Below are 25,724 nucleotides of genomic sequence, written 5' to 3' on the forward strand. Positions count from 1 at the left end.
CCCGTCTCTCTAGAGAAGAGAAGGCCATAATGGGACCACCAGATGTAGTAGATCAGTCCTGCAGATACACACGTGAAGTGTTGCTTCACTTGAAAGGACCGTTTTGGGCCACAAATCCTGGTGAGGGAGGAGGTGTCAGCACAAGTGTGGCACTTGCTTCAAGTCCTGGTCAGAAAGGGGTTAATTCCTGCCATCACTTTATGGGATCAGATAGAGTGGGTAAACAGAGCAACACTGCTCCCTGGTGGTCACATCCAGATGGGCAGGCTGCAGACCAGACACTACCCCAGAGGGATGTGTCCATCTCCATACCTTCGGTCCTGTACCCCATCATCTCTGGCCCCCGTCACCTCTGGGCCCCACCAACACATCCCAGCTTCAGGGATATCGACCTGCTGAGTTTCTCCAGCAACTCTTTGACTGACCTGGAACAAAAGCCCCTTTTGTTGGCCTGGGACATTCACCAATGACCAACCATGGGGTCGGGTTAACACGATGAATACAAAACATTCCAACACAGTACAGGTCCTTCAGCCCAAATCTTGTGTCAACCTATGTAAACCTACTCCACAACAAATCTCTCCCCCTTAAACCCATGTTCTCTGGGGCATTCACCTGATCTATTCCCCTTGTGATTCTGTCCACCTCTGTGAGATCAGCCCTCATCCCCCTGAGCTCCATGGAATAAAGCCCTGGCCTGTTCCACCTCTCCCTGTAGCTCAAATCCTGGCAATGTTCTCGTAAATCCTCTCTGCACCCTCTCTCTCTTTTTTTTTTTTTTTTTTTTAATTTTTCTGCACCCTCTCCAGTTCAACAACATCTTCCCTGCAGGCACAGTGACCAAAACTAAACATAATCCCCAAATGTGGCCTCACTAAAGACTTACACAAATACGAGGTCCCACTGTCTGGATTCAATGCTCTGATGAAGGTCGATGTACCACCCTATCTACCTGAGGCATCACTTTCAGGGTTTAATGCACCTGTATTCCTTGATCTCTCTGCTTGACAAGACTCCCCAGATCCCAATCATACAACTATAGAACATTACAGCACAGAAATAGGCCCTTCCAGTCTGTGCCAAACCATTTATCTTTTGCCTAATCCCACCGACTAGGTATCAAGTTCCTCGGAGTGCTCTTGGTAGAGAATCTCACCTGGTCCCAGAAAGCCCAGCAACGTCTCTACTTCCTGCAAAGGCTGAGGAAAGTCCATCTCCCAACCCCATCCTCACTACATTCTACAGAGGATGTATTGAGAGCATCTTGTGCAACTGCATCACCGCCTGGTTTGGAAGCTGTACCACCTCGGACTGCAAGACCCTGCAGAGGAGAGTGAAGTTAGCAGAAAAGATTCTTCTCACCATGAAGGACGTCGACAACACTCAATGCAGGCAAAGGGGAATAAACATTGTGAAGGACTCCACACACCCCTCACGTAAACTGTTCTCCCTTCTGCCACAAGAACATAAGAAATAGTTTCAGGAGTCGGCCATCTGGCCCGTCAATCCTGCTCCACCATTCAATAAGATCGTCGGTGAGCTGATCATTGATTCAACTCCACCCGCCTGCCTTTTCCCCAAATCCCTTCATTCCTTTTATAAGAAACAATCTAGCTAACTGAACCTTATATATGTTTAATGAAGTCACCTCAACAACTTCCCTAGGCAGAGAATTCCACAGATTCACGACTCTCTGGGAAAAACAGTTTTTCCTTATGTCTGTCTTGAATCTACTCCCCTGAATCTTGAGGCTGTGTCCCCTAATTCTGGTCTCACCTACCAGTGAAAGCATGCAAAGGTGGATAAGTCTCCGGGACCAGACGGGATCTTCCCCAGGACATTGAGAGAAGTGAAGGAGGAAATAGCAGAGGCTCTGGCAGTAATTTTCCAAATGTCATTAGATATGGGGATAGTGCCGGAGGATTGGTGCATTGCGCATGTGGTTCCGTTATTTAAAAAGGGTTCAAGGAGGAAGCCTGGCAACTATCGGCCTGTAAGTTTGACGTCTGTGGTAGGTAAATTAATGGAGAAAATTCTTAGAGATAGTACTTATAAACATCTGGATAGACAGGGTCTGATCAGGAGCACTCAACATGGATTTGTGGGAGGAAGGTCATGTTTGACCAATCTGATTGAATTTTTTGAAGAGGTGACTAGGAATGTGGATGAGGGTAGCACAGTAGATGTTGTCTATATGGACTTCAGTAAGGCCTTCGATAAGGTACCACATGGAAGGTTAGTTAGGAAGGCGCAGTCTTTAGGTATAAGTTTTGAGATAGTCAAATGGATTGAACATTGGCTGAAAGGGAGAGGCCAGAGAGTGGTAGTGGATAATTGTCTGTCAGGTTGGAGGCCGGTGACCAGTGGTGTGCCTCAAGGATCTGTATTGGGCCCATTGTTGTTCGTTATATACATTAATGATCTAGATGATGGGGTGGTGAATTGGATTAGTAAATATGCAGACGATACTAAGATAGGTGGAATAGTGGATAATGAAGAAGGTTTTCAAGGATTGCAGAGGGATTTGGACTGCTTAGAAAAGTGGGCTGAAAAATGGCAGATGGAATTTAATGCTGATAAGTGTGAGGTGCTTCATTTTGGTAAGAAGAATCAGAATAGGACATACGTGGTAAATGGGAGAGCATTGAGGAATACAGAAGAGCAGAAAGATTTAGGAGTGACGGTACATCGTTCCCTGAAGGTAGAAACTCACGTGAATAGGGTGGTGAAGAAGGCTTTTAGTATGCTGGCCTTTATCAATCATTGCATGGAATATAGGAGTTGGGAGGTGATGTTGAGATTGTATAAGACGTTGGTGCGGCCTAATTTGGAGTTCTGTGTGCAGTTCTGGTCGCCTAATTATAGGAAGGATATAAACAGAGTGGAGAGAGTGCAGAGAAGGTTTACCAGAATGTTACCTGGGTTTAAGCATCTAGAGTATAGGGAGAGATTGGACAGATTAGGTCTTTATTCTTTGGAGCGTAGAAGGTTGAGAGGGGATTTGATAGAAGTATTTAAGATTATGAAAGGGATAGACAGAGTGGATGTGGATAGACTATTTCCGTTAAGAGGAGGAAAGATTAAAACAAGAGGACATGAGTTAAGAATTAAGGGGCAGAGGTTTAGAGGTAACATGAGGGGGAACTTCTTTACTCAGAGAGTGGTAGCTGTGTGGAATGAGCTTCCGGGAGAAATAGTGGCGGCGGAATCAATTGTATTATTTAAGAAAAGGTTGGACAGGTATATGGATGAGAAGAAGATGGAGGGTTATGGGCATTGTGCAGGGAGGTGGGACTAGAAAGGGGTGTTTGGTTCGGTGCGGACTAGAAGGGCCTAATGGCCTGTTTCCGTGCTGTAACTGTTATGTTATGTTATGTTACCTCTACCTTATCTATTCCCTTCATAATATCATATGTCTCTATAAGATCTCCTCTCATTCTTCTGAATTTGAGTGAGTATAATCCAAGGTGATTTAGTCTCTCCTTGTAGGTCAACCCCCTCATCTCTGCAGACAACCTGGTGAACCGCCTCTGAACTGCCTCCAAGGTCAGTATATCCTTCCTCAAGCATGGAGACCAGAACTGCACCCAGGACTCCAGGTGCGGCCTCACCAGGGCCTTGTACAGTTGCAGCATGACCTCCCTGCTCTTCACCATTTCCTCTAGCGATGAAGGCCAACATTTCATTTGCCTTCTTAATAACCTGTTGTACCTGCAACCCAACCTTTTGCGATTCATGCACAAGCCCTCCCAAGTCCTGCACTAAACAGGCTGCAGTTTTTCACCATTTAAATAATAATCTGCTCTTCTATTTTTCCTACCAAAGTGGATGACCTCGCGTTTACTAACGTTGTCCTCCATCTGCCAGACCTTTGCTCACTCACCTAACTTAATTAGATCCTTCTGCACCCTCTCCACATCCTCTGTACAATTTGCTTTTCCACTCAATTTAGTATCATCCGCAAACTTGGCTACATGGCCCTCTGTCCCCTTTTCCAAATCATCGATGTAAATGGTGAACAGCTGCGGGTCCAGCACCGACCTCTGCAGCACCCCACTTCCCACTGTCTGCCAGTCAGAAAAACACCCATATATCCTGACTCTCTGCTTTCTGTCAGTTAACCAATCCTCAATCCAAGCCAATATACATCTCCCGACTCCATTCATCTGAATCCTATTGATAAGTCTCTTGTGTGGCACCTTATCAAACACCTTCTGGAAATCCAAACATACAACATCAACCTGTTCCCTTCTATCTACCACACCCATTATCTCCTCAAAGAACTCCAGCAAGTTTGTAAAACAAGACCCGCCTTTTCTGAATCCATGTTGTATCTGCCTGATGGAACCCCTTCGTTTTAAATGTCGCGCTATTTCATCCTTAATGACAGCTTCAAGCATTTTCCCGACTACAGGTGTTAAACTAACTGGCCGATAGTTACCCGTCTTCTGCCTACATCCCTTTTTAAAAAGTGGCGTGACATTTGCTGTCTTCCAATCTGCCGGGACCTGCCCAGAATCCAGAAAATTTTGGTAAATGACTTCCAACTCATTGACTATAACTCTAGGCATTTCCTTCAGTTCCCTGGGATGCATCCCATCAGGACCAGGGGATTTGTCCGCTTTCAGTCCCATTAGTTTGCTCATCACTAGCTCTTGTAACAATCATTTTATCGAGGCCCTCACCTCCCTTCGCATCCCTATCACCACTCTTTGGCATGTTGGATGTGTCTTCCACCGTGAAGACTGACACACAATATCGGTTCAATGCCTCGGCCATTTCCTCATGATTCAATATCAATCTCCCTTTCTCATCTTCCAAGGGACCTATGTTGACTCTAGCCACCCTCTTCTGTTTTATATATTTATATAATTTTTTGTTACGTTTTTATATTTTGTGCTAATTTCCCTTCATGATCCTTCTTTCCTTTCCTTATTTCCCATTTAATTGCCTTTTAAAGTTTTCCCAGTCCTTCAGTTTCCCTCTATTCTTGGCGACTTTATACACACGAGCTTTTAATTTTATACTTTCCTTTATTTCCTTAGTTAATCAAGGCTGACCTGACCCTTCCCTCTCTTATTGCCCTTATTTTTAACGGGAATATATTTTTGTTGAGCAGTGTGAAAAATCTCTTTGAAAGTCTTCCTCTGTTCCTCAACTGTTCTGCCAACTAGCCTGTGCTCCCAGGCCACGCTGATCAATTCCTTCCTCATCCTGTTGTAGTCTCCCCTGTTCAAGCTTAATACACTATATTTAGATCTAACTATTGCACCCTCCATCTGCATGAGAAATTCAATCACGCTATGATCTCTTTTTCCAAGAGGGTCCTTAACTACTAGATCATTAATTTTACCTGTCTCATTGCAGAATACTAGATCTAAAACCGCATTCTCCCTTGTTGGTTCCTGAACATGCTGCTCGATAAAGCTATCATGGATGAATTCTATGAAGTGATCCTCCAGACTCCCTCGACTATTTGGTGGGAGGTACTGCAGCTCTCAGGCCCTTACATCCAAATGGGCACTTTTTCTCCCCCCAAGCCATCAGACTCCTGAATTCCCAGAACATATGTGGATAGTGGATCATGGATTTTTACGTCTTAATATTTTAACGTGTTTAACTTCTAATTCATATTTGAGTAAATATGCTTGGTGGTCCTAGTGGTCTCGTCTTCAATGTGCAAGCATGGTATGAAGAGTAAGTAAAGGTGACTTGACTTAACCTGCACCATTCACTGTGTCAGTCCGACCCATAACCCCTTTCACACTTGCGTCCTGGTATAGGAATGGGTATTTTTGCTCTTCACGCTTAACCACTCCTAACTGGGACACTAAACGTGTTCACACTTGCAAGGAGCCATCCCTGGACTGTTCTACCTTCTACTGGTGATGAAATGACGCATTGAGCGATGGTGGACCTGCCTTAAATCCTGATCAATGTATTATAATCTTATATTTGAACAAGATTAATTATACAATACAGTATGAGCCCATTGTTGTTGTGCCGACCTATATAAACCTTCATAAGGGACCGTGGGAAAGTGCCAGCAGTAAATAGCAATAACGGACAATTTTTAAACATTGTGGGAATGTTGTCATGTACAATTTATGAACACCTTGGGGGAAAAAGTGATGGTGGACCTGCCCTCCCAGAATTCCATGTGGCAGAGAAAGGGCACGGAGCATGCATGGAGGGGTTTCTCTGCTGCACTGCATTCTGGGAAGTCAAGTCTGCCATTGCTTTCCCCCCACAATCTTTATAAATTGTGCATTATAACGCAACCAACTTTCCCCCGCTGTTTAAAAATTGTCTGCTATTGTTATTTATAGCTACTTATTTCCTCTCTCCCCCGCTGCAATGTTCCTGCACTCACGCAAAAACCTGGGTCATTTCAATCCCACAATGCAATTTCCCATTTCGCACTTGCCTGATTGCAATGACAGTGTCTGCAGATGCGGAGGATTGTACTAGGGGTTGAGGCTGTCAATCCCCGGTGTGAGATGATGTCATCTGACGCCGGCGTTGAGCCGATTTTGCTTTCACACTGTACACTTTCAAGGCCGATTGGCCATCAATTCCTGGGACCACTGGCAAGAGCATAAGGGGCTCACATTACACAGGGATCTAGGACTTCATCAACGAGAGGCACAGGAGTGAGGGAGTCATGGCGAAACATCTGATCAACATATGTGGACAGATTTGCAGTGAGCATTTTGAGAAATCCTTTATTCCTTAATCACTTTGCTCTATTGAAGTCCAAAAGCAAAATCCATTCACACTGTCGTAATCTCACAATAAATATCCGCACTGGTTGTGGGGAGCAGAGGGGTGGATGGGGGCTGTTAACAATGTGTTAGAAGGAGTGGTAGTTAATGAAACGATCTGAAAATAGAAGAAAGGTTTTTGATGTTTCCAATGTTATTTATATTTTTTTCATTAATACAATTGTCAGTGCAGATATTCCTTGATCTCTAAGGCACAGGCCCTGAGTGTGAGGGAACCTTCCCCTCTTACCTGGATGTAAGCCACTTCAACAACTCACCATCCAGAACAAAGCAGCCCACTCAATGGGCACCCTAACCCTTACCCCAAACACTCCCCAGTGGCTGCAGAGGGTAGCATCTACACATCCCCCACCTCCCTGTCCCTTGACAACATCTACAGGGGCGCATGGAGAGCAGACTTGCTGGGAGCATCACAGCACAGGATGGGAAATGCTCCACTCGAGGGTGGGACAAGCTGCAGAACATCACACAAACTCCCCTCCTCCCTCCACGTCTCCCACTGCCCGGGAGAGCCAGCCAACATACTGAAGGATCTACCACACCCTGGACACCCGCCAGGGAGAAGGTTCAACAGTGTGAAAGTGCACGCCAACAGGTTCCTTCCCTGCAGCCGACAGGCTCCTGAATGAACCCCACAACAGTGGTCTCACTGTCCTTTTCATCGTAATCCTGTGCCCTTGACAGAGCTGTGTGAATGTTAGAGATAACCTATTAGACTGCTCGCAGAAGAACTCTTCTCACTACACCAGGTAGAATGTGACAAATACACTGAAACCACTAGTTACCCCAGCCTCTCCAACAGCCCCATCACCCTCAGACCCCAGCTTAATTCAGCTCCTACATCCTCTGATCTGGTCAAGTGGAAGCAAGAAAGTCGGTCAATCTACATGGTTACGGGACATTGAAAAACTGGAACAGTAGCTCAGCATTCAGGGAGGACTCGTGCGGGCACCAATGGCAGGTGGGACAAGGATGCAGATAATTAAAGGGACGAGGGAATGCTATCAAATTAGAGTTACAAATGCACGTCAGGTCGATGAGGAGCAGATCAAACAGAACCATTGAATCCTCTGGTGGTAATCAAAACAGTTCCTGACGAGCCACAGAGGAGCGGACGTTCCAAAACCCATTTTCTGTCACCCAACAGAGAGAGGAAAGAAGGTTGCAGCCACACCAGAGTGCGCACAAACTGCACGATGTTTACCCCAGGGACAAATAACGGGGAGCAAGTGGCTGGTCTGAGGCCAGATGTGGGGTCACCCCAAACCTCATCATCCAGAGCAGGAGGGAGGGGGTTCTTTTGTCGACATGAGAAATCTAGTGGTGGGAGTTCACAGTGGGGGAGGGGTTCCAGTGGAAGGAATAAATAGATGGAGACACCCAACTGTGTTTGCCAACCGTTCACGGATGCACCTTGTAGGATGTTGCAGTGCAAATCAAACCAGACAAAATGACCCTGAACAAAAGGGAGTGTTGGGCTCACACCATGATCTCCCTCTCCAGGGGAGAGTCTCAGCAGCTGGTGAACCCAGCTGGCAAGAGCATAGAGAGACACTGGGTGTTGCAGGAGGGGGCGGGAGGTCAATTTGAGTGTGGGAAGGGGTGGTGCAGAAGGTGGCCACAAACTTGGCGGGGAGGGGGTTGTAGGGAGTGGGTGAAATATTTGGCGACTTGTAGAAAACCACTCTGGCTGTTCTCCCACAATGACGATGAGCCTGTGTGCAAAGGTCCGTCGCTGTCGGTGAGAGGTTTGTAAGTTCTCCCCGTGACCTGTGTGGGTTTCCACCAGGTTACACGGGCGTATTTGGGAAGCACGGGGGCATGGGTGAGAAGGGTCTGTGATCATGTTGTATCTCTATATTAAAAATTTAAACCTTTTCTTTATTAACTCTTCAGAAGAATGAGGGGAGACCTCATTGAAGAATTGTGAATGTTGAAAGGTCTGGACAGAGTAGATGTGGAAAAGCTGTTTCCCACGGTGGGGGAGTTCAGGGTAATAGGGCACATCTTCAGGATTGAAGGGTGCCTGTTTAAAACAGAGATGTGGAGGAATTCCTCCAGCCAAAGTGGGGTGAACCTGTGAAATTTGCTGCCATGGGCAGCTGCGGAGGCAAGTCGTTGGGTGTGTTTAAGGCAGAGATTAATCGGTATTGGTATATTCAGGCTACCAAAGGTTATGGGGAGAAGGAAGAGGAGTGGGACTGTGGGAGAATGAATCAGCTCATGATGGAATGGCGGAGCGGACAGGATGGGCCGAATGGTCTTCTTCCACTCCTATACCTTATGGTCTTATTCTACCTCTGAAACACTGGATCTGCCATTGGTTCTCCCTCTGGATGAGGCCACAGGGAGAGGAGCTGAGGAAGTGCAGGGAGGTTGCAGGGAACGACCCTTCCTCAGGAGTCAGACTTCGCTAAGATTTGCACCGAGCTCCTTTGGCTCTTTGGGGTCAATTGCCACGGACCCCACAACCTTGGGGACAAAATAGAAACACTCTCCAGTACCCAGAGGCAAACATTTACTTCCCCCCCCCCACCCAATCCCAGGCAAGCATTGCAAGCACACTGATGTGTCTGTTTGTGAGATCTTGCTGTGCACAGAGTGGCAGGGAGGGGGTTGCGTACCCTACATTGGAACAGCTCTTTAAAGATGGTCCAGCTGTTGAGAAGCTCCTTGGGACATTCTGGGAAGGTGGAAGCAGATGTCCTTAACCCCTCTCCTGCACCCAAGATTCAGCCGGTCAGCAGAAGCAGTTGATTGGAATTGAGGATGGAGAAGTCACGCGTGACCTTGGCGGCCAAGACTGGCCTCAGGCAAGTTTTTGAGGAGAGCTCCTCGCCTGTCAGCCAGGCTCAGGGAGCTAGGACAAGATGGGGGCTAGGAGGAGAAGCAGCGGGAGCAGGAGGCCAGGGGAGCAGGAGCACGAGGAAGAAATCAGCCCCATCTGCACGGCGTAGTAGCGAGCCACCTCCGTGTTGGGGTTGGGATTTGTGCTGGCGTCAAACCACATGGAGATGCACCTCCCACTCCCCCGATCGTAGGAGGTGTACGTGTAGGAGTTGCTCCACAACTTCTCGCAGAGGTCTTTAGGGGTCGGGAACACCTTCGCAAATGTCCGGCACTTGGAGTTTTCCGGGCAGGTGTTTATACCTGGTGAAAGAATTAAATTGGATTAGTATGAGAAGGTGACGGCCATCAGTCCTGCCGATCAAAACTGTGCTCAATACTCTAGGAGTGGCCTCACCAAGGCTCTTTACATGGAGTCAGATCCCATCTACCTGCTTCTTCATTCAAAACCTCTCACTATGAAGACCAATGTGCCATTTCCTTTCTTCCCACCCACTGTACCTGCAACCCACCTTCACTGGCTGATGCCCCGTGACCCCCCAGGTCTTCTCCACCCGTCATTGACTGATGTCCCGTGACCCCCAGGTCTTCCCCACCTGCTGTACCTGCAACCCACCCATCACTGACCGATGCCCAGAGAACCCCAGGTCTTCCCCACCCATCACTAACTGATGCCCTGTGACCCCCCCAGGTCTTCCCCACCTGCTGTACCTACAACCCACCCATCACTGACTGATGCCCCATGACCCCCAGATCTTCCCCACCTACTGTACCTGCAACCCACCCGTCATTGACTGATGCCCCGTGACCCCCAGGTCTTCCCCACCTGCCGTACCTGCAACCCACCTGTCACTGACCGATGCCCCGAGACCCCCAGGTCTTCCTCACCCATCACTGACTGATGCCCCTTGACCCCCAGGTCTTGCCCACCCATGACTGACTGATGTCCCGTGATCTCCACGTCTTCCCCACCCGTCACTGACTGATGGCCCGTGACCCCAGGTCTTCCTCACCTGCTGTACTTGTAACCCACCCATCACTGACTGATGCCCCGAGACCCCCAGGTCTTCCTCACCCGTCACTGACTGATGCCCCGTGATCTCCAGGTCTCGTTGCACCACGCCTTTTCCTAATTTGTCACCATTCAGATGGTCAGCTGCCTGCCTGTTACTGCCACCAAAATGGATAACCTTACATTTATCTACATTCTTCTTCATCTGCCATGCTCTTGCTCACTCCCCTACTCTGCTCAAGTCACCCTGCAGCCTCTTGGAAACTTCCTCACCGCTCACACTCCCACCCAGCCTAGTGTCTTCTGCAAACGTAGAGATACAAGATTCCAGATTTATTGTCAGAGAACATACACGACATCACATCCAATCCTGAAATTCTTTTCCTGTGAGCGCACCAGAATTACCACTTATTGGTAGGGGGAAAAAACTGTTCTCAACGTACACACATAAATAAACAAACTGCAATACAGAGAGGGAAAAATATCAAAAAGGGCGCAAGTCAAAGTTCTTAAACGAGTCCCTGATTGGGTTTGTCGTTGAGTCTGATGGTGGAGGGGGAGCAGCTGTTCCTTAAACTGCTGGTGTGAGTCTTGTGGCACCGAGACCTCTTTCCTGATGGAAGCAGCAAGAACAGGGCATGTGCTGAGTGGTGTGGATCCTTTTTTTTTAAATTTTTTTATTTTTCACACCATAAACCACATTGACTATGATACATACTTTTTCCTTTTCAAATATATACAGTGCCATTTTCTCCCCCCCCCCTCCCATCCCACCCTCCCTACCTCCCCCCTCCCGTCCATTTAAAGTACAAAATCTAGGATACATTAAACCAGTCAAGCAATGTTGTCATTCAATAAAAATAAACAAGAAATTCCACCAAGTCAATTCTTTTCATTTCCTTCTCCTTTCGTTAATTTAGGTAGTGAATGAGTGGTGTGGATCCTTGATGACTGCTGCTGTCCTCCGACGGCAGCATTCCCTGTAGATAATGGTGGGGAGGGTTTTTCCTGTGATGTCCTGGGCTGTGTTCACTAGCTTTTGCGGGGCTTTACGCGTATCAGACCATGATGCAGCCAGTCAGCACATTTTCCACTACACCTCTGTAGAAATTTGCCAGGATTTCCGAAGTCATACCAATCTCTGCAAACTCCTGAGGAAGTAGAGGGTCTGACGTGCTTTCTTCATGATGCCATTAGTGTGTAGGTTCAGGAAAGATCCTCTGAGATCGTGACTCCCAAGAACTTAACTCACCCTCTTCTATTACGTATAGTTCCTTCATGTAGCTCATCAATATAGATTGTATCTAGCTGGGTTCCAGTGCTGAACATTGAGATATCCCACTAGTAACTGCCTGTCAATCTGAAACAGACCCATTTATTCCCACTCTCTGCTTCCTGTCTGCCAACTGGTTCTCTATCCACGTCAGTATATCACCTCAAAGACTACGTGGTCTTATTGGACAAAACTGTCTCTTGTGCGGGACCTCATCAAGAGCCTTTTGATTGTCCAAATTCACCATATCAACTGTCCACTCGACTGGTGACATCTTCAAAATTATTCTGACCAACAGGATTTCCCTTTCGTAAATCCACGCTGACTTGAACTAATCCGCTCTGCAATGATGTAGCAGCTGATGCAACGTTAGGACAGCACCAGCAACTAGGGTTCAAATCTGCCTCAGTCTGTAAGGAGGTGGAGAGCTGGAGGAAAGGAGAGAAAGGAACGGGAGGGAGGGAGACGGAGAGTAGGCGAGCAGAAACTGGAGAAGTTGATGCTAACGCGGAACAATTGGAGAGGGCTCAGATGGAAAATGAAGTCTTCCTCCTCCAATTTACAGGTGGTCTTGGGTTGACAGTGCATGAGGCTATGGACAGACACGTCAGTGCAGGAGGGGGTGCCGAATTGAAATTGTTGGCTCCTGAGAGATCCCTGTCACTAATGGGGGCAGGGTGAATGTGCTCAGCCTAGGGATCTCCCAGTCTGGCTTCATCTGTCAGGTCACTCAGTACAGGAGCAGGAATATCAGGTTACAACTGGTCGAGACGTTGGTGAGGGGGGACTCAGTATGTGCACGGTTCAGGGATATCAGGCTACAACTGGTCGAGACGTTGGTGAGAGGGGACTCAGTATGTGCACGGTTCAGGGATATCAGGCTACAACTGGTCGAGACGTTGGTGAGAGGGGACTCAGTATGTGCACGGTTCAGGGATATCAGGATACAACTGGTCGAGACGTTGGTGAGAGGGGATTCAGTATGTGCACGGTTCAGGGATATCAGTTTACAACTGGTCGAGACGTTGGTGAGAGGGGACTCGGTATGTGCACGGTTCAGGGATATCAGGATACAACTGGTCGAGACGTTGGTGAGAGGGGACTCAGTATGTGCACGGTTCAGGGATATCAGTTTACAACTGGTCGAGACGTTGGTGAGAGGGGACTCGGTATGTGCACGGTTCAGGGATATCAGGATACAACTGGTCGAGACATTGGTGAGAGGGGACTCAGTATGTGCACGGTTCAGGGACATCAGGACACAACTGGTCGAGACGTTGGTGAGAGGGGACTCAGTATGTGCACGGTTCAGGGATATCAGTTTACAACTGGTCGAGACGTTGGTGAGAGGGGACTCAGTATGTGCACGGTTCAGGGATATCAGGATACAACTGGTCGAGACGTTGGTGAGAGGGGACTCGGTATGTGCACGGTTCAGGGATATCAGGATACAACTGGTCGAGACGTTGGTGAGAGGGGACTCGGTATGTGCACGGTTCAGGGATATCAGTTTACAACTGGTCGAGACGTTGGTGAGAGGGGACTCAGTATGTGCACGGTTCAGGGATATCAGGATACAACTGGTCGAGACGTTGGTGAGAGGGGACTCGGTATGTGCACAGTTCAGGGATATCAGGTTACAACTGGTCGAGACGTTGGTGAGGGGGACTCGGTATGTGCACGGTTCAGGGATATCAGGATACAACTGGTCGAGACGTTGGTGAGAGGGGACTCAGTATGTGCACGGTTCAGGGATATCAGTTTACAACTGATCGAGACGTTGGTGAGAGGGGACTCAGTATGTGTACGGTAGATGAGCTGAGAGCTTGGATAGATACTTGGGGTCACGATATTGTGGCAATTAGTGAGACCTGGCTACAGGAGGGGCAGGACTGGCAACTTAATGTTCCGGGATACATTTGTTTTAGATGTGATAGATCAGGGCGTAAAAAAGGAGGAGGAGTTGCTCTGCTTGTTAGGGAGGACATTACTGCCGTGAGGTGGCAGGATGGTATGGAGGGATCGACCAGTGAGGCTGTTTGGGTGGAATTGAGGGGTGGAGGAGGCAAGAGGGTGCTAATAGGGGTGTATTACAGACCACCAAATGGGCCAAGGGAATTAGAGGAACAAATTTGTAGGGAGATAACGTATATTTGTGAAAATCATAGGGTAGTGATCATGGGAGATTTTAACTTCCCACACATTGATTGGGATACCCATACGGTTAGAGGGCTGGATGGGCTGGAGTTCGTTAAATGTGTTCAGGATTGTTTTCTAAATCAGTTAGTAGAAGAACCAACTCGGGATGGTGTAATACTGGATCTCCTGTTAGGGAACGAGCTAGATCAGGAGGCGGACATTAATGTTGGAGAACCAATTGGGTCTAGTGACCATAACTCTGTTAGTTTTGGGGTAGTTTTAGGGAAGAGCAAGGAGGGGCCTAAAATTGAGGTTCTGGATTGGAGAAGAGCAAATTTCGAAGGAATAAGAAGGGATTTGGGGAGTATTGAGTGGGACAGGATATTTTCAGGTAAGGATGTTAATGAAAAATGGAGGATATTCAAAAAAGAAATTTTGAAGGTTCAGAGTAGTTATGTCCCAGTCTGGATCAAAGGAAAGGCTGGAAGTCATAGGGAGGCTTGGTTTTCAAGGAATATTGGAAATTTGGTTAGGAGGAAAAGGGAGGTGTACAAGAGGTATAAAGAACAGAGAGCTGAGAAGTTGAAGGAGGTCTACAAGGAGTGTAGAAGGAATCTTAAGAAAGAAATTAGAAAGGCCAAAAAAAGGCATGAAGAGGCTTTGGCTGACAGAGTAGAAATAAATCCAAAGGGTTTCTATAAGTACATTAAAAGTAAAAGATTAGTGAGAGATAAAATTGGACCCCTTGTAGATAGTGAGGGTAGGCTGAGTGAGAAGTCTGAGGAAATGGGGGAAATTTTGAATGATTTCTTTGCCTCGGTATTCACTAGGGAAAAAAATGTTGAACCAGTTGAAGTAAAGAAAAATAGTGGGGAGGTCATGAAGCATATAAGGATAACCGAGGAGGTAGTGATGGATGTGTTAAAAAAGATAAAGTTGGATAAATCTCCCGGACCGGACAAAATATTCCCTAGGACACTCAGGGAGGCTAGTGGACAGTTAGTGGGGCCATTAACGGAGATATTTAGGATGTCACTGGCCACGGGGGTGGTGCCAAAGGATTGGAGGGTGGCGCATGTAGTTCCTCTGTTTAAGAAAGGGTCCAAATGCAAACCTGGGAATTATAGGCCTGTAAGTCTGACGTCTGTGGTGGGCAAGATGATGGAAAGTGTTCTGAGGGATGCTATTTACAAATTTTTGGAGGTACAGGGATTGATAGGGAGTAATCAGCATGGTTTTGTCAGGGGTAGATCATGCTTGACAAACCTGATTGAGTTCTTCGAGGGGGTTACAAAAAAGGTTGATGAAGGGAAAGCTGTGGATGTTGTCTATTTGGACTTTAGTAAAGCTTTTGACAAAGTTCCCCACAGGAGGTTAGGAAAAAAGGTGGAGGCATTAGGTATAAATAAGGAGGTAGTGAAATGGATTCAGCAGTGGTTGGATGGAAGGTGTCAGAGAGTAGTGGTAGACAATTGTTTGTCCAATTGGAGGCCGGTGACTAGTGGAGTTCCTCAGGGTTCGGTCCTGGGTCCATTATTATTTGTTATATATATTAACGATCTGGATGTAGGGGTGGAGAATTGGATAAGCAAGTTTGCGGATGACACAAAGATTGGTGGTGTTGTGGACAGTGAGGAAGATTACCGTAGATTAAAAGGTGATATAGGAAGGCTGGAGGTGTGGGCTGAGAAATGGCTGATGGAATTTAATACAGATAAGTGTGAGGTGTTACATTTTGGAAAGGCAAATTTAAACAGGTCCTATACATTGAATGGTAGACAATTGAGGAGAGCAGAGCAACAAAGGGATTTAGGAGTTATGGTAAATAGTACCCTCAAGGCTGATACTCAGGTCGATGGTGTGGTGAAGAAGGCATTTGGAATGTTGGCCTTCATATATCGGAGTATTGAATTCAAGAGTTGGGATGTTATGATGAAATTGTACAAGGCATTGGTGAGGCCAAATTTGGAGTACTGTGTACAGTTCTGGTCACCAAATTATAGGAAAGATATAAACAAAATAGAGAGAGTGCAGAGAAGGTTCACGAGAATGTTGACAGGATTTCAGGGTCTGAGTTACAGGGAAAGGTTGTGCAGACTGGGGCTTTTTTCTCTGGAGCGTAGAAGATTGAGGGGGGACTTGATCGAAGTGTTTAAGATTTTAAAAGGGACAGACAGAGTAAATGTGGATAGGCTTTTTCAATTAAGAAAGGGGGAGATTCAAACTAGAGGACATGGTTTAAGATTGAAGGAGGAAAATTATAAGGGGAACATGAGGGGAAATTTCTTTACGCAGAGGATGGAGGGGATGTGGAATGAGCTTCCGGCAGACGTGGTCAAGGCGGGATCATTGGTTACATTTAAGGAAAGACTGGATCGTTACATGGATAGGAGGGGACTAGAGGGGTATGGACCGGGTGCTGGTCAGTGGGACTAGGAGGGTGGGGATTTGCTACGGCATGGACTAGTAGGGCCGAACTGGCCTGTTCTGTGCTGTAAGTGGTTATATGGTTTTGGTCACCCAGCAATTGGAGAAATGTCTCTTCTCTTCTCTCTCTTTGGCTTGGCTTCACGGACGAAGATTTATGGAGGGGGTAAATGTCCACGTCAGCTGCAGGCTCGTTTGTGGCTGACAAGTCCGATGTGGGACAGGCAGACACGGTTGCAGCGGTTGCAAGGGAAAATTGGTTGGTTGGGGTTGGGTGTTGGGTTTTTCCTCTTTGCCTTTTGTCAGTGGCTCTGCGGTCTTCTTCAAAGGAGGTTGCTGCCCGCCAAACTGTGAGGCGCCAAGATGCACGGTTTGAGGCGATATCAGCCCACTGGCGGTGGTCAATGTGGCAGGCACCAAGAGATTTCTTTAGGCAGTCCTTGTACCTCTTCTTTGGTGTACCTCTGTCACGGTGGCCAGTGAAGAACTCGCCATATAACACCATCTTGGGAAGGCGATGGTCCTCCTTTCTGGAGACGTGACCCACCCAGCGCAGCTGGATCTTCAGCAGCGTGGACTCGATGCTGTCGGCCTCTGCCATCTCGAGTACTTCGACGTTAGGGATGAAAGCGCTCCAATGAATGTTGAGGATGGAGCGGAGACAACGCTGGTGGAAGCGTTCTAGGAGCCGTAGGTGATGCCGGTAAAGGACCCATGATTCGGAGCCGAACAGGAGTGTGGGTATGACAACGGCTCTGTATACGCTTATCTTTGTGAGGTTTTTCAGTTGGTTGTTTTTCCAGACTCTTTTGTGTAGTCTTCCAAAGGCGCTATTTGCCTTGGCGAGTCTATTGTCTATCTCGTCGTTGATCCTTGCATCTGATGAAATGGTGCAGCCGAGATAGGTAAACTGGTTGACCGTTTTGAGTTTTGTGTGTAATTAAATAATAAAAGGGTGAAGAAAGAATTCACGAGAATGATACTGGGATGGGAATCATCAGGGGAGGCTGGATAGATGAGGATATTTCTCCCCAAGTGCAGGAGGCTGAGGGTTAACCTTATCATGGTTTACAAAATTTTTCATGGATAAGGGCACAAATTTAAGGTGAGAAGGGAAAGATTTAAAGGGAAACTGAGGAGCTCCTTCCTCACACTGAGGGAGGGGAGGTGGATGAGTGGAACGAGCTGCCAGAAGAAGTGGTCGAGGTGGGGACAGTTGGGATATTCCCAGGGTGTTGAGGCAGGTAGATGAACAGAAAGGTTTGGAAGGACATGGGACAAAAAGGGATTATGGGCTGATCTGGGCGTCTATGCTGCAGAACGCCATGGATCTTGTCTCAGGACAAGGATAAGACGTTACGGAAGGGTACTGTGGACCTCAGCTCCCAGGAGGCTGTGAGTCCTATGACTGCGTGGTCCGGGTAGAGATCGTTAGATCTGTTGACAGGAAGGTCACACAGGGACAAGCTCCAGGATTGACCAGCTGTTCTCTGGAAGGTGGAGCATTATTTCAGTCCTGCATTTTGAAGCCCGTTCAATCGCCAGAAATCTCTGCTGCCTGGTCCATCCACATCGACGCAATGGCCAAGAGAGCACAACAGGACCATGACTTTCTCAGGAGCCTGAGAAAATTCAGCAGATCACCCTCTTCCCTTCCACAGATGCACCATCCTGTCAGGGCGCATCACTGGATGGGATGGGAACTGTTCTGCCCAAGACCATAAGAAACTTCAGAGGGTAGTGAACACTGCTGAGACCATCACGCATCCCCCTCCCCTCCATCGAATTCGTCACACACCCCCTTCCCCTCCATCAACTGTTACACACCCACTCCCCTTCATCGACTCCATCACACACCCCTCCCCTTCATCAACTCCATCACACACCCCCTCCCTTCCATCGACTCCATCATACCCCCTCCCCTCCATTGACTCCATCACACCCCCCTCCCCTCTATCGACTTCATCACACACACCCCTCCCCTCCCCTCCATCAACTCCATCACTCAACCACCCCCTCCCCTCCATCGACAACTCCCACTGCCTAGAAGAGGGCAACTTATTAAAAGACCCATTTGATCCCAGCCACCCACCTCCCACTAGGAAGAAGATTCATGAGAGTGAGATCACTCACCTCCAGATACAAGGAGGTATTTTATCTGCTGTTATCAGACCCCTGAAGGAACCTCATGAAATATGATGCTGCGTTTGCTCTGTTCCAGCTGATCTCTCCTGTGACTCTGCCCTTTCCTACCATGTCTTACTTGGACGTGTGAGACTGCTTGCAAAACAACCTCAATCACGGTATCTGGGAGCACGTGTTAACAAGCCTGAGTATTTCCCAACACTGGGGGTGGCTATGGGAGGGGCAGTGTCCGCGGTTGTGCTCACCGGAGCTCCAGTCCCAACCATAGTGCCAGTTGGACTTGCAAGTGATGTCGTTCTGACAGTCATTCCACCAATCGACACAGTCCGTCTTGCAGATGGGCACGTGGAGGATGCGTTCCTTCCTCCACGATTGGTCGACCTGTCACAGGGAGAGAAAAATTACTCTCCGTTCCTCAGGTCTGTCACGCATCCCCAAAGGCAGATACTGTAGTCTGAGAACAAAAGGTAATGTCCCACCACATACTCCTGGGATCAGACACGGAGTGAAATTCCCCCCACACAGTCGCATCGCACACTCCCGGAGTCAGACACAGATTGAAGCTCCCTCCGCACTGTCCCATCACACACTCCCGGGTCAGTCACAGAGTGAAGCTCCCTCCGCACCATCCCATCACACATTCCCAGGGTCAGACACAGAGTGAAGCTCCCTCCACACTGTCCCATCACACACTCGGGGTCAGTCATGGAGTGAAGCTCCCTCCGCACCATCCCATCACACACTCCCGGGTTAGACACAGAGTGAAGCTCCCTCCACGCTGTCCCATAACACAGTCACGGGGTCAGACACAGAGTGAAGCTCCCTCCACATTGTCCCATCACACAGTCATGGGGTCAGACACAGAGTGAAGCTCCCTCCACACTGTCCCATCACACACTCCCGGGTCAGTCACAGAGTGAAGCTCCCTCCACACCGTCCCATCACACACTCCTGGGGTCAGACACAGAGTGAAGCTCCCTCCACACTGTCCCATCACACACTCCTGGGGTCAGACACAGAGTGAAGCTCCCTCCACACTGTCCCATCACACACTCCTGGGGTCAGACACAGAGTGAAGCTCCCTCCACACCGTCCCATCACACACTTCCGGGTCAGACACTGAGTGAAGCTCCCTCCACACCGTCCCATCACACACTCCTGGGGTCAGACACAGAGTGAAGCTCCCTCCACATTGTCCCATCACACAGTCATGGGGTCAGACACAGAGTGTAGCTCCCTCCACACTGTCCCATCACACATTCCCGGGTCAGTCACAGAGTGAAGCTCCCTCCACACCGTCCCATCAGACACTCGCGGGTCAGACACAGAGTGAAGCTCCCTCCACATTGTCCCATCACACAGTCACGGGGTCAGACACAGAGTGAAGCTCCCTCCGCACCATCCCATCACACACTCCCAAGGTCAGACACAGAGTGAAGCTCCCTCCACACTGTCCCATCACACACTCCCGGGTCAGTCACAGAGTGAAGCTCAGTCAACGCTGTCCCATCACACAGTCACAGGGTCAGACACAGAGTGAAGCTCCCTCCACATTGTCCCATCACACAGTCATGGGGTCAGACACAGAGTGAAGCTCCCTCCACACCGTCCCATCACACACTCTCAGGGTCAGACACAGAGTGAAGCTCCCTCCACACTGTTTCATCACACACTCCTGGGGTCAGACACAGAGTGAAGCTCCCTCCGCACTGTCCCATCACACACTCCCGGGTCAGTCACAGAGTGAAGCTCCCTCCACGCTGTCCCATCACACAGTCACGGGGTCAGACACAGAGTGAAGCTCCCTCCACATTGTCCCATCACACAGTCACGGGGTCAGACACAGAGTGAAGCTCCTTCCACACTGTCCCATCACACACTCCAGGGTCAGACACAGAGTGAAGCTCCCTCCACACTGTGCCAGAGCAGAGACTGGGGAGTTTATGTGGAAAGGTCATGCTATGAACATCATTCACTCTGACGGGCAACAGTGCACGATGCTCACCTGCTGGATCCAAGGGCCCAGGTTGGGAGAGCACTCATACAGACAGGTGTCCTGGATGAAGTGCCTCTTGCATTTCTCCGACATTGTGCCACAGTGATTCCAGTCAAAGTTGTAGAGATTGGACTGCTCTTTGTGTGCCTCCGTGCTGACGTTGGCCGTGCAGCACGCGCTCTCCTTCCACGGTGCACACTGTACACAGAGAGAGGAATGAATCAAGCAGTGCAGAGCAGGGCTGCTTCACGGATTCCAGACATACACAAAGAACAATTTCCCCTCCATTGGCCCTGTGCAGGTCCACTCAGCGGCTCGACTCGTCCAGTGCCACAACCAACCAAAGAGAGAGAAGCCTCTCGTGTGCCCGCAGATCCTGCCACATCCTGCCCCTCCGTAATATTGCTCGGGGCTGTGTGCTCAGCCGCTCCTGTCCACGACCAGATCTCCAGATCCAGCTCCAAGTTTTCAGATGACACAGCAGTTGATGGGTCGCACTACAGGGAAGAGGTGGGAAATCTCATAAGGATCGAGAGTAACAACCTGAGTCTCAATGTGCACAAGATGAAGGAAATGATCGTGGGCTTCAGCAGGACCAAAAAAAACCACCCTCCAATGCACTAGTGGAAAGAACCCAGTTCCTTGGACTTCACTGAACTAGTGACCTATTGTGGAGACGCATTTCCTCACTTGTCAGGAAGGCACAACAGTGACCGACCGCTCTTCCTGAGAAGGCTGGAGCGGGCAAGGCTACCGGGCACCATCATGTCAACCTTCTACAGGAGATCTATTGAGAGCATCCTGGCCAGCTGCATCACAGAGTGGGTACGGTTGCTGTAGAGAAAGGGATCGGTGGTCAATCCACAGGACCATAAGAGTGGAAGAGAGGATCACCGGAATGTATTATTTGTCTGTGTGTTCTGTCTGGCCCTTCTCAACCTCATTGGGAAGTGTAGGCGCTGCAGCACCTTCCTAACGAGGAGGTTTTGTGGGTCCAGGATAGATCATCTTTCAATATGAAGACCAAGGAACTTGGTTCTCCCCACTCCCTCCACGATGGAACCATTGATGTGTAATGGAGAGTGGCTGACCTTCATCCTCCTGAAGTCCACAATCATCTCCTTCCTCTTGTCCACATCAAGACTCAGGTTGTTGCTCTTGCCCCATTTTACCAGCCTCCCAACATTCTCTCCGTCAGACGACTCATCATTGTTGCCGATGAGGCCCAACTACTGTTATATGATCTGTAATTTGATGATTCCGTTTGAACAGAATCTGGCTGTACTGTCATGAATACCCTGTGGAAGAGAGCTCAAAGATCAAACATCTTAATCCCACCTGCACCAGCTCCTTAGCTATGCATTAAATTGCACCATCTTCCCGCCTCACCTGTCTCCTCCTGAGATCACAACCCTAGAAGTCCACTCTTTAACCTGCTACCTTGTTCCCTGAACTTACTCAAATAAACTTGGCGGTGCTGCAAAACCTGCTGTCACAGCAGTACTTCCACCTGTGTGGACCCAAGAGAGGGGGGAGCAGTGAGTGAGTGAGTGCATGGTGTGTGCGTGTGTGTGTGAGTGTGTGCATGCATGCATGTACAAGGGACAGCAAGAGCAAAAGACAGAGAATCTCTCCTGTGAAGCACTTTTAGACAATTTTACTGTGTGCGAAGGGTGCTATATAAATGCAAGATTTCAAATATTTTCCCTAAAACAGCTACACAATCCTTTAACCAGAACCCTTGGGGAACAGTGTGTTCCGAATTTTGGACTTTTCTGGATTTCGGAAAGCAAGATTTAAACCCAGCTGAATTGTGCTGCCATATCCACTCCCACCCTCTTCCAGTCACGCTGCCGGTCTCCCCTAACCCTCACCCACCCGACTCATGCTGCCAGTCAGTCTCCCCCCCACCACCCACCCAAATCGCGCTGCCAGTCTCCTGCCCTCACACGCCCGAATCAGTCTGCCGGTCTCTCCTCCTCGCCCACCCGACTCACGCTGCCGTCTCTCTCCCCACTTGCCAGATTTTGGAGCTTTCCGGATTTTAGATGTCTGGATAAAGGACTGTGTCCCTGCACATGAATCACAGAAGGTTGGTTTGCAGGTGCAGCAGGTTATCAAGAAGGGAGCAGGGAGGTTTAGCTGGAATTGTACAAGGTCCTGGTGAGGCCCCATGTAGAGCACTGCAGGCAGTTCTGGTCTCCTGACCTGAGGAAGGATGGACTGGATTTGGAGGTGGTGTGGAGGAGTAGGAGGTTCACCAGGTTGATTTCAGGGATGAGGGGGTTGGCCTATGATGAGAGATTGAGTTGCCTGTGGATGTACTCGCTGGAGTTGAGAAGGGTGACAGAAGATCTTATGAAAACATAAAATTATGAAACGGGTAGGTCATATAAAGGCAGGAAAGTTGGTTCCATTGATGAGACCAGAACTAGGGGCTACAGCCTCAAGTTTTTGGGGTCGATTTAGGACAGAGTTGAGAAGCAAAGACGACCCTACAAGATGGTGACCACGGCGAAAGACCAGCAAGGGGCTCCGCGGCTGAAAGACCAACAGGCCGCAGGCAGTCAGCAACCTACGATCGAGGGTCTCACGAAATCAGGATTTGTATGAGTGCCGAGGGCAAGAAGGGCTCCCGTAGGGGTCTCGGGCACTGAAGGCTTCCTGATCACGTCAGAAGTTTGGACCTGGAACTCCAGTTGCTGACGGATCGAACAGGAGTCTGTGTGGCTACAGAGCGTGCGGGAATCGATGGAGGCAAATCCACGGACACTCAGTGACTCTGAAGGGACTCTCTTTTGCTTGTTTTTCTCTCATACTATAAGGGGTGCTGGGCGACACTAATGGTGACTCTTTACCTTACAGCAGGCAGAAGGAACTTTCATGTAATTGTACATGTTCTGTACTATTACATGACAGTAAAGGAAATTTGATCTCGAATTCTTCTCCCAGCGAGTAGAGGATCTCTGCCTAAGGAAGTGGACGCTGCCTTTTTAAATGTATATAAGATTTTTGCATAGTTGGGGAATGAGCAGGTAAGTGGAGCCGAGTCCACAGCCAGATCCACCTTGATCTATTAAATGGCGGAGCAGGCTGGACGGGCCAGATTGCTGAATCCAGTTTCTTATGTTTAGATTAGCAAGACCCACTATTATTGTGGAGTGGGACTTGTGGAGTTAACACAATGCAGATCTGTGCTTTTTAATCATCTGAGCATTGCATGGAATATCACATCGCAAAATGTCCTGAGGAGAGAAGCAACTTCAGAAAATGGGGCATTCGGTGGGACAAAGTTTGCTGGTTTAATATTAACACTCCTCGTGTTGACAGAGTCTGGGAACATAAAGACATTAAGGGCATGATGCAGTTGGCAAAGTATCAGCACAAAGTCTCCAGAGGAGATTAATCACAGCACAATATCAATAAAACTTTGCCAGAAGGCCATCCTCGCGTCTTAATCAGCTCGTTTCTTCTCACCAGTGGAGGCCAAGGTTGGGAATGATTAGGAAGGGTGGGGAGAAAAGGCAAAGTGTGCAGAGGGACTTTGTGGGATCGTTAGCTGAAAGTTCCGAACCATGAATCCACGGGCAGTTCAATGGAGGCTCTTCCCTCTGCACCACACGGGAGAGGGCCACAGAAGGGAGTGCACAAACCTGTCTGCACGAAGGGTCACAATCGCTGACGATAGTTTGAGTCTCAGCCAATGTCTCACATCGCGTGCGCAGGCTGCGGCTGACCAGAGTCTGTGAACCAGGAGGGATCCGGGATTCACCAGGGTCTCGGGCGAATGATTCGGGACGTGGTGGGGAAAGGGGGTGCTGGGAGGTAGACCTCGAGCTCGGGTTCACCTCGGAATACAGGCCGTGAGGTCACCGGTTCGCCAGGTGCGGAGCGATCCCTGGCCACTCCACGTCTCTCATGTCTTTGTAGGACAAACCATGGAAAGGATTTTGGGTCCACAACAATAATCTTAGTGCAGGGAGGGAGGGGCAGAGAGATCAGGTTTCAGGATCAACGCTGATAAACCAAAATAGAGAAATGGAAACAAATGAATAGCAGAACATTCAAGGGGCTGAATGGCCTTCTGCAGTTCCCCTGTAAGAGGAAAATAGGTGTTGCCTGCACTGAGTTCACCTTGTGATGTACTTTAAAGATGGGGAGAACGTACAAACTCCTTATAGACAGCACCTGACTCAAATCCAGGTCGCTGGCGCTGTAACAGCACTACACTAGCCGTGTCGCCCCAGTAATGAAGTCATACTGCATTGTTGGAAAAGGCTCTGGGACATCCCAGCACATCAGGCAAGGTGGGATCATGAAATTCTGCAGACGCTGTGATTGTAGTAAAAACTCAGTTAAGTGTTGGAGGAACTCGGCCCATCTCGCAGTGTCCATAGGAGGGCAGACATATTACCGACATTTTGGGCCTCAGCCCTTCTTCAAGGTACAAGCAAAAAGCAGGCAGCTATCTGAATAAAGACTGGAGAGAGAAAGGGGGAAGAATGGAGAGTCCAGATCGACAGCCAAGAGGTGTTAATTGGCACCAGATGCCAGGAAGGACACATGGCTGTGGAAGGGAGTCTGGGCGAGTCCAAGGTCGGAGAGCTGCAGAGTGGCAGGGAGTGCAGATGGGATGGGGGGCAGTAAGAAAGACTCTCACAAAACTCCCTTCGATGAGAGGAGGAGAACGTCGTCAGGGTCACCGTCCCTTGAAGCGATTTCGCAGTGGAGCGAAACACAAAAGTCTGCAGATGCTGTGATTGAGGTAAGATCAAAGTACAAAGTACCCTGCCTCACTCATCTCCCAGGTGATGGCCACATGACATTCTGCCCCATCAAATCCATGGAGCCTCTGTGGAAGAATAAGTTTAATAAATATGCTAACAAAGGGTTAGAGTTAAGGCAACAGTCGTTGCCTTGAAACATAGTGGGAATGTAATTGCCTTCTAACATGACCTTCCCTGTGCTGTAGTGAGAAAGTAACTAATGCCACAAAGAACATAATAAGTAAACAAAGCCAAGAGCAAGGAAACCTTGACATTTTCCAGATGTCTGCAGACACCACATGGAAAGATGTGTAAAAACAGAGAACATCAGGTG

At 48.7% G+C, this 25,724-nt stretch overlaps 1 protein-coding gene and 1 long non-coding RNA gene across 2 annotated transcripts in view; one reads left to right on the top strand and one right to left on the bottom strand.

The window, feature by feature from the left end:
* The first annotated feature begins 912 nt into the window (after nt 1–912).
* Nucleotides 913–5,582, top strand: LOC138740165 (uncharacterized). The gene is made up of 3 exons (XR_011342715.1): nt 913–1,535; nt 3,477–3,546; nt 5,368–5,582. It is a non-coding gene; the product is annotated as an uncharacterized lncRNA (long non-coding RNA).
* A 1,116-nt stretch (nt 5,583–6,698) lies between these two features.
* Nucleotides 6,699–25,724, bottom strand: part of LOC138739673 (folate receptor gamma-like) — a 28,559-nt gene continuing 9,533 nt past the window's right edge. Inside the window, exons 3-5 of the mRNA XM_069892205.1 lie at nt 20,634–20,822; nt 18,874–19,009; nt 6,699–9,935 (exon numbers count right to left, since the gene is read on the bottom strand). Of these exons, the coding sequence (XP_069748306.1) occupies nt 9,646–9,935; nt 18,874–19,009; nt 20,634–20,822 (615 nt within the window). The 3' untranslated portion in view covers nt 6,699–9,645. The remainder of the gene's footprint in view (nt 9,936–18,873; nt 19,010–20,633; nt 20,823–25,724) is intronic.

The sequence above is a fragment of the Narcine bancroftii genome, chromosome 7, assembly GCF_036971445.1.
Source record: "Narcine bancroftii isolate sNarBan1 chromosome 7, sNarBan1.hap1, whole genome shotgun sequence".
In the NCBI taxonomy this organism is placed as follows: domain Eukaryota; kingdom Metazoa; phylum Chordata; class Chondrichthyes; order Torpediniformes; family Narcinidae; genus Narcine; species Narcine bancroftii.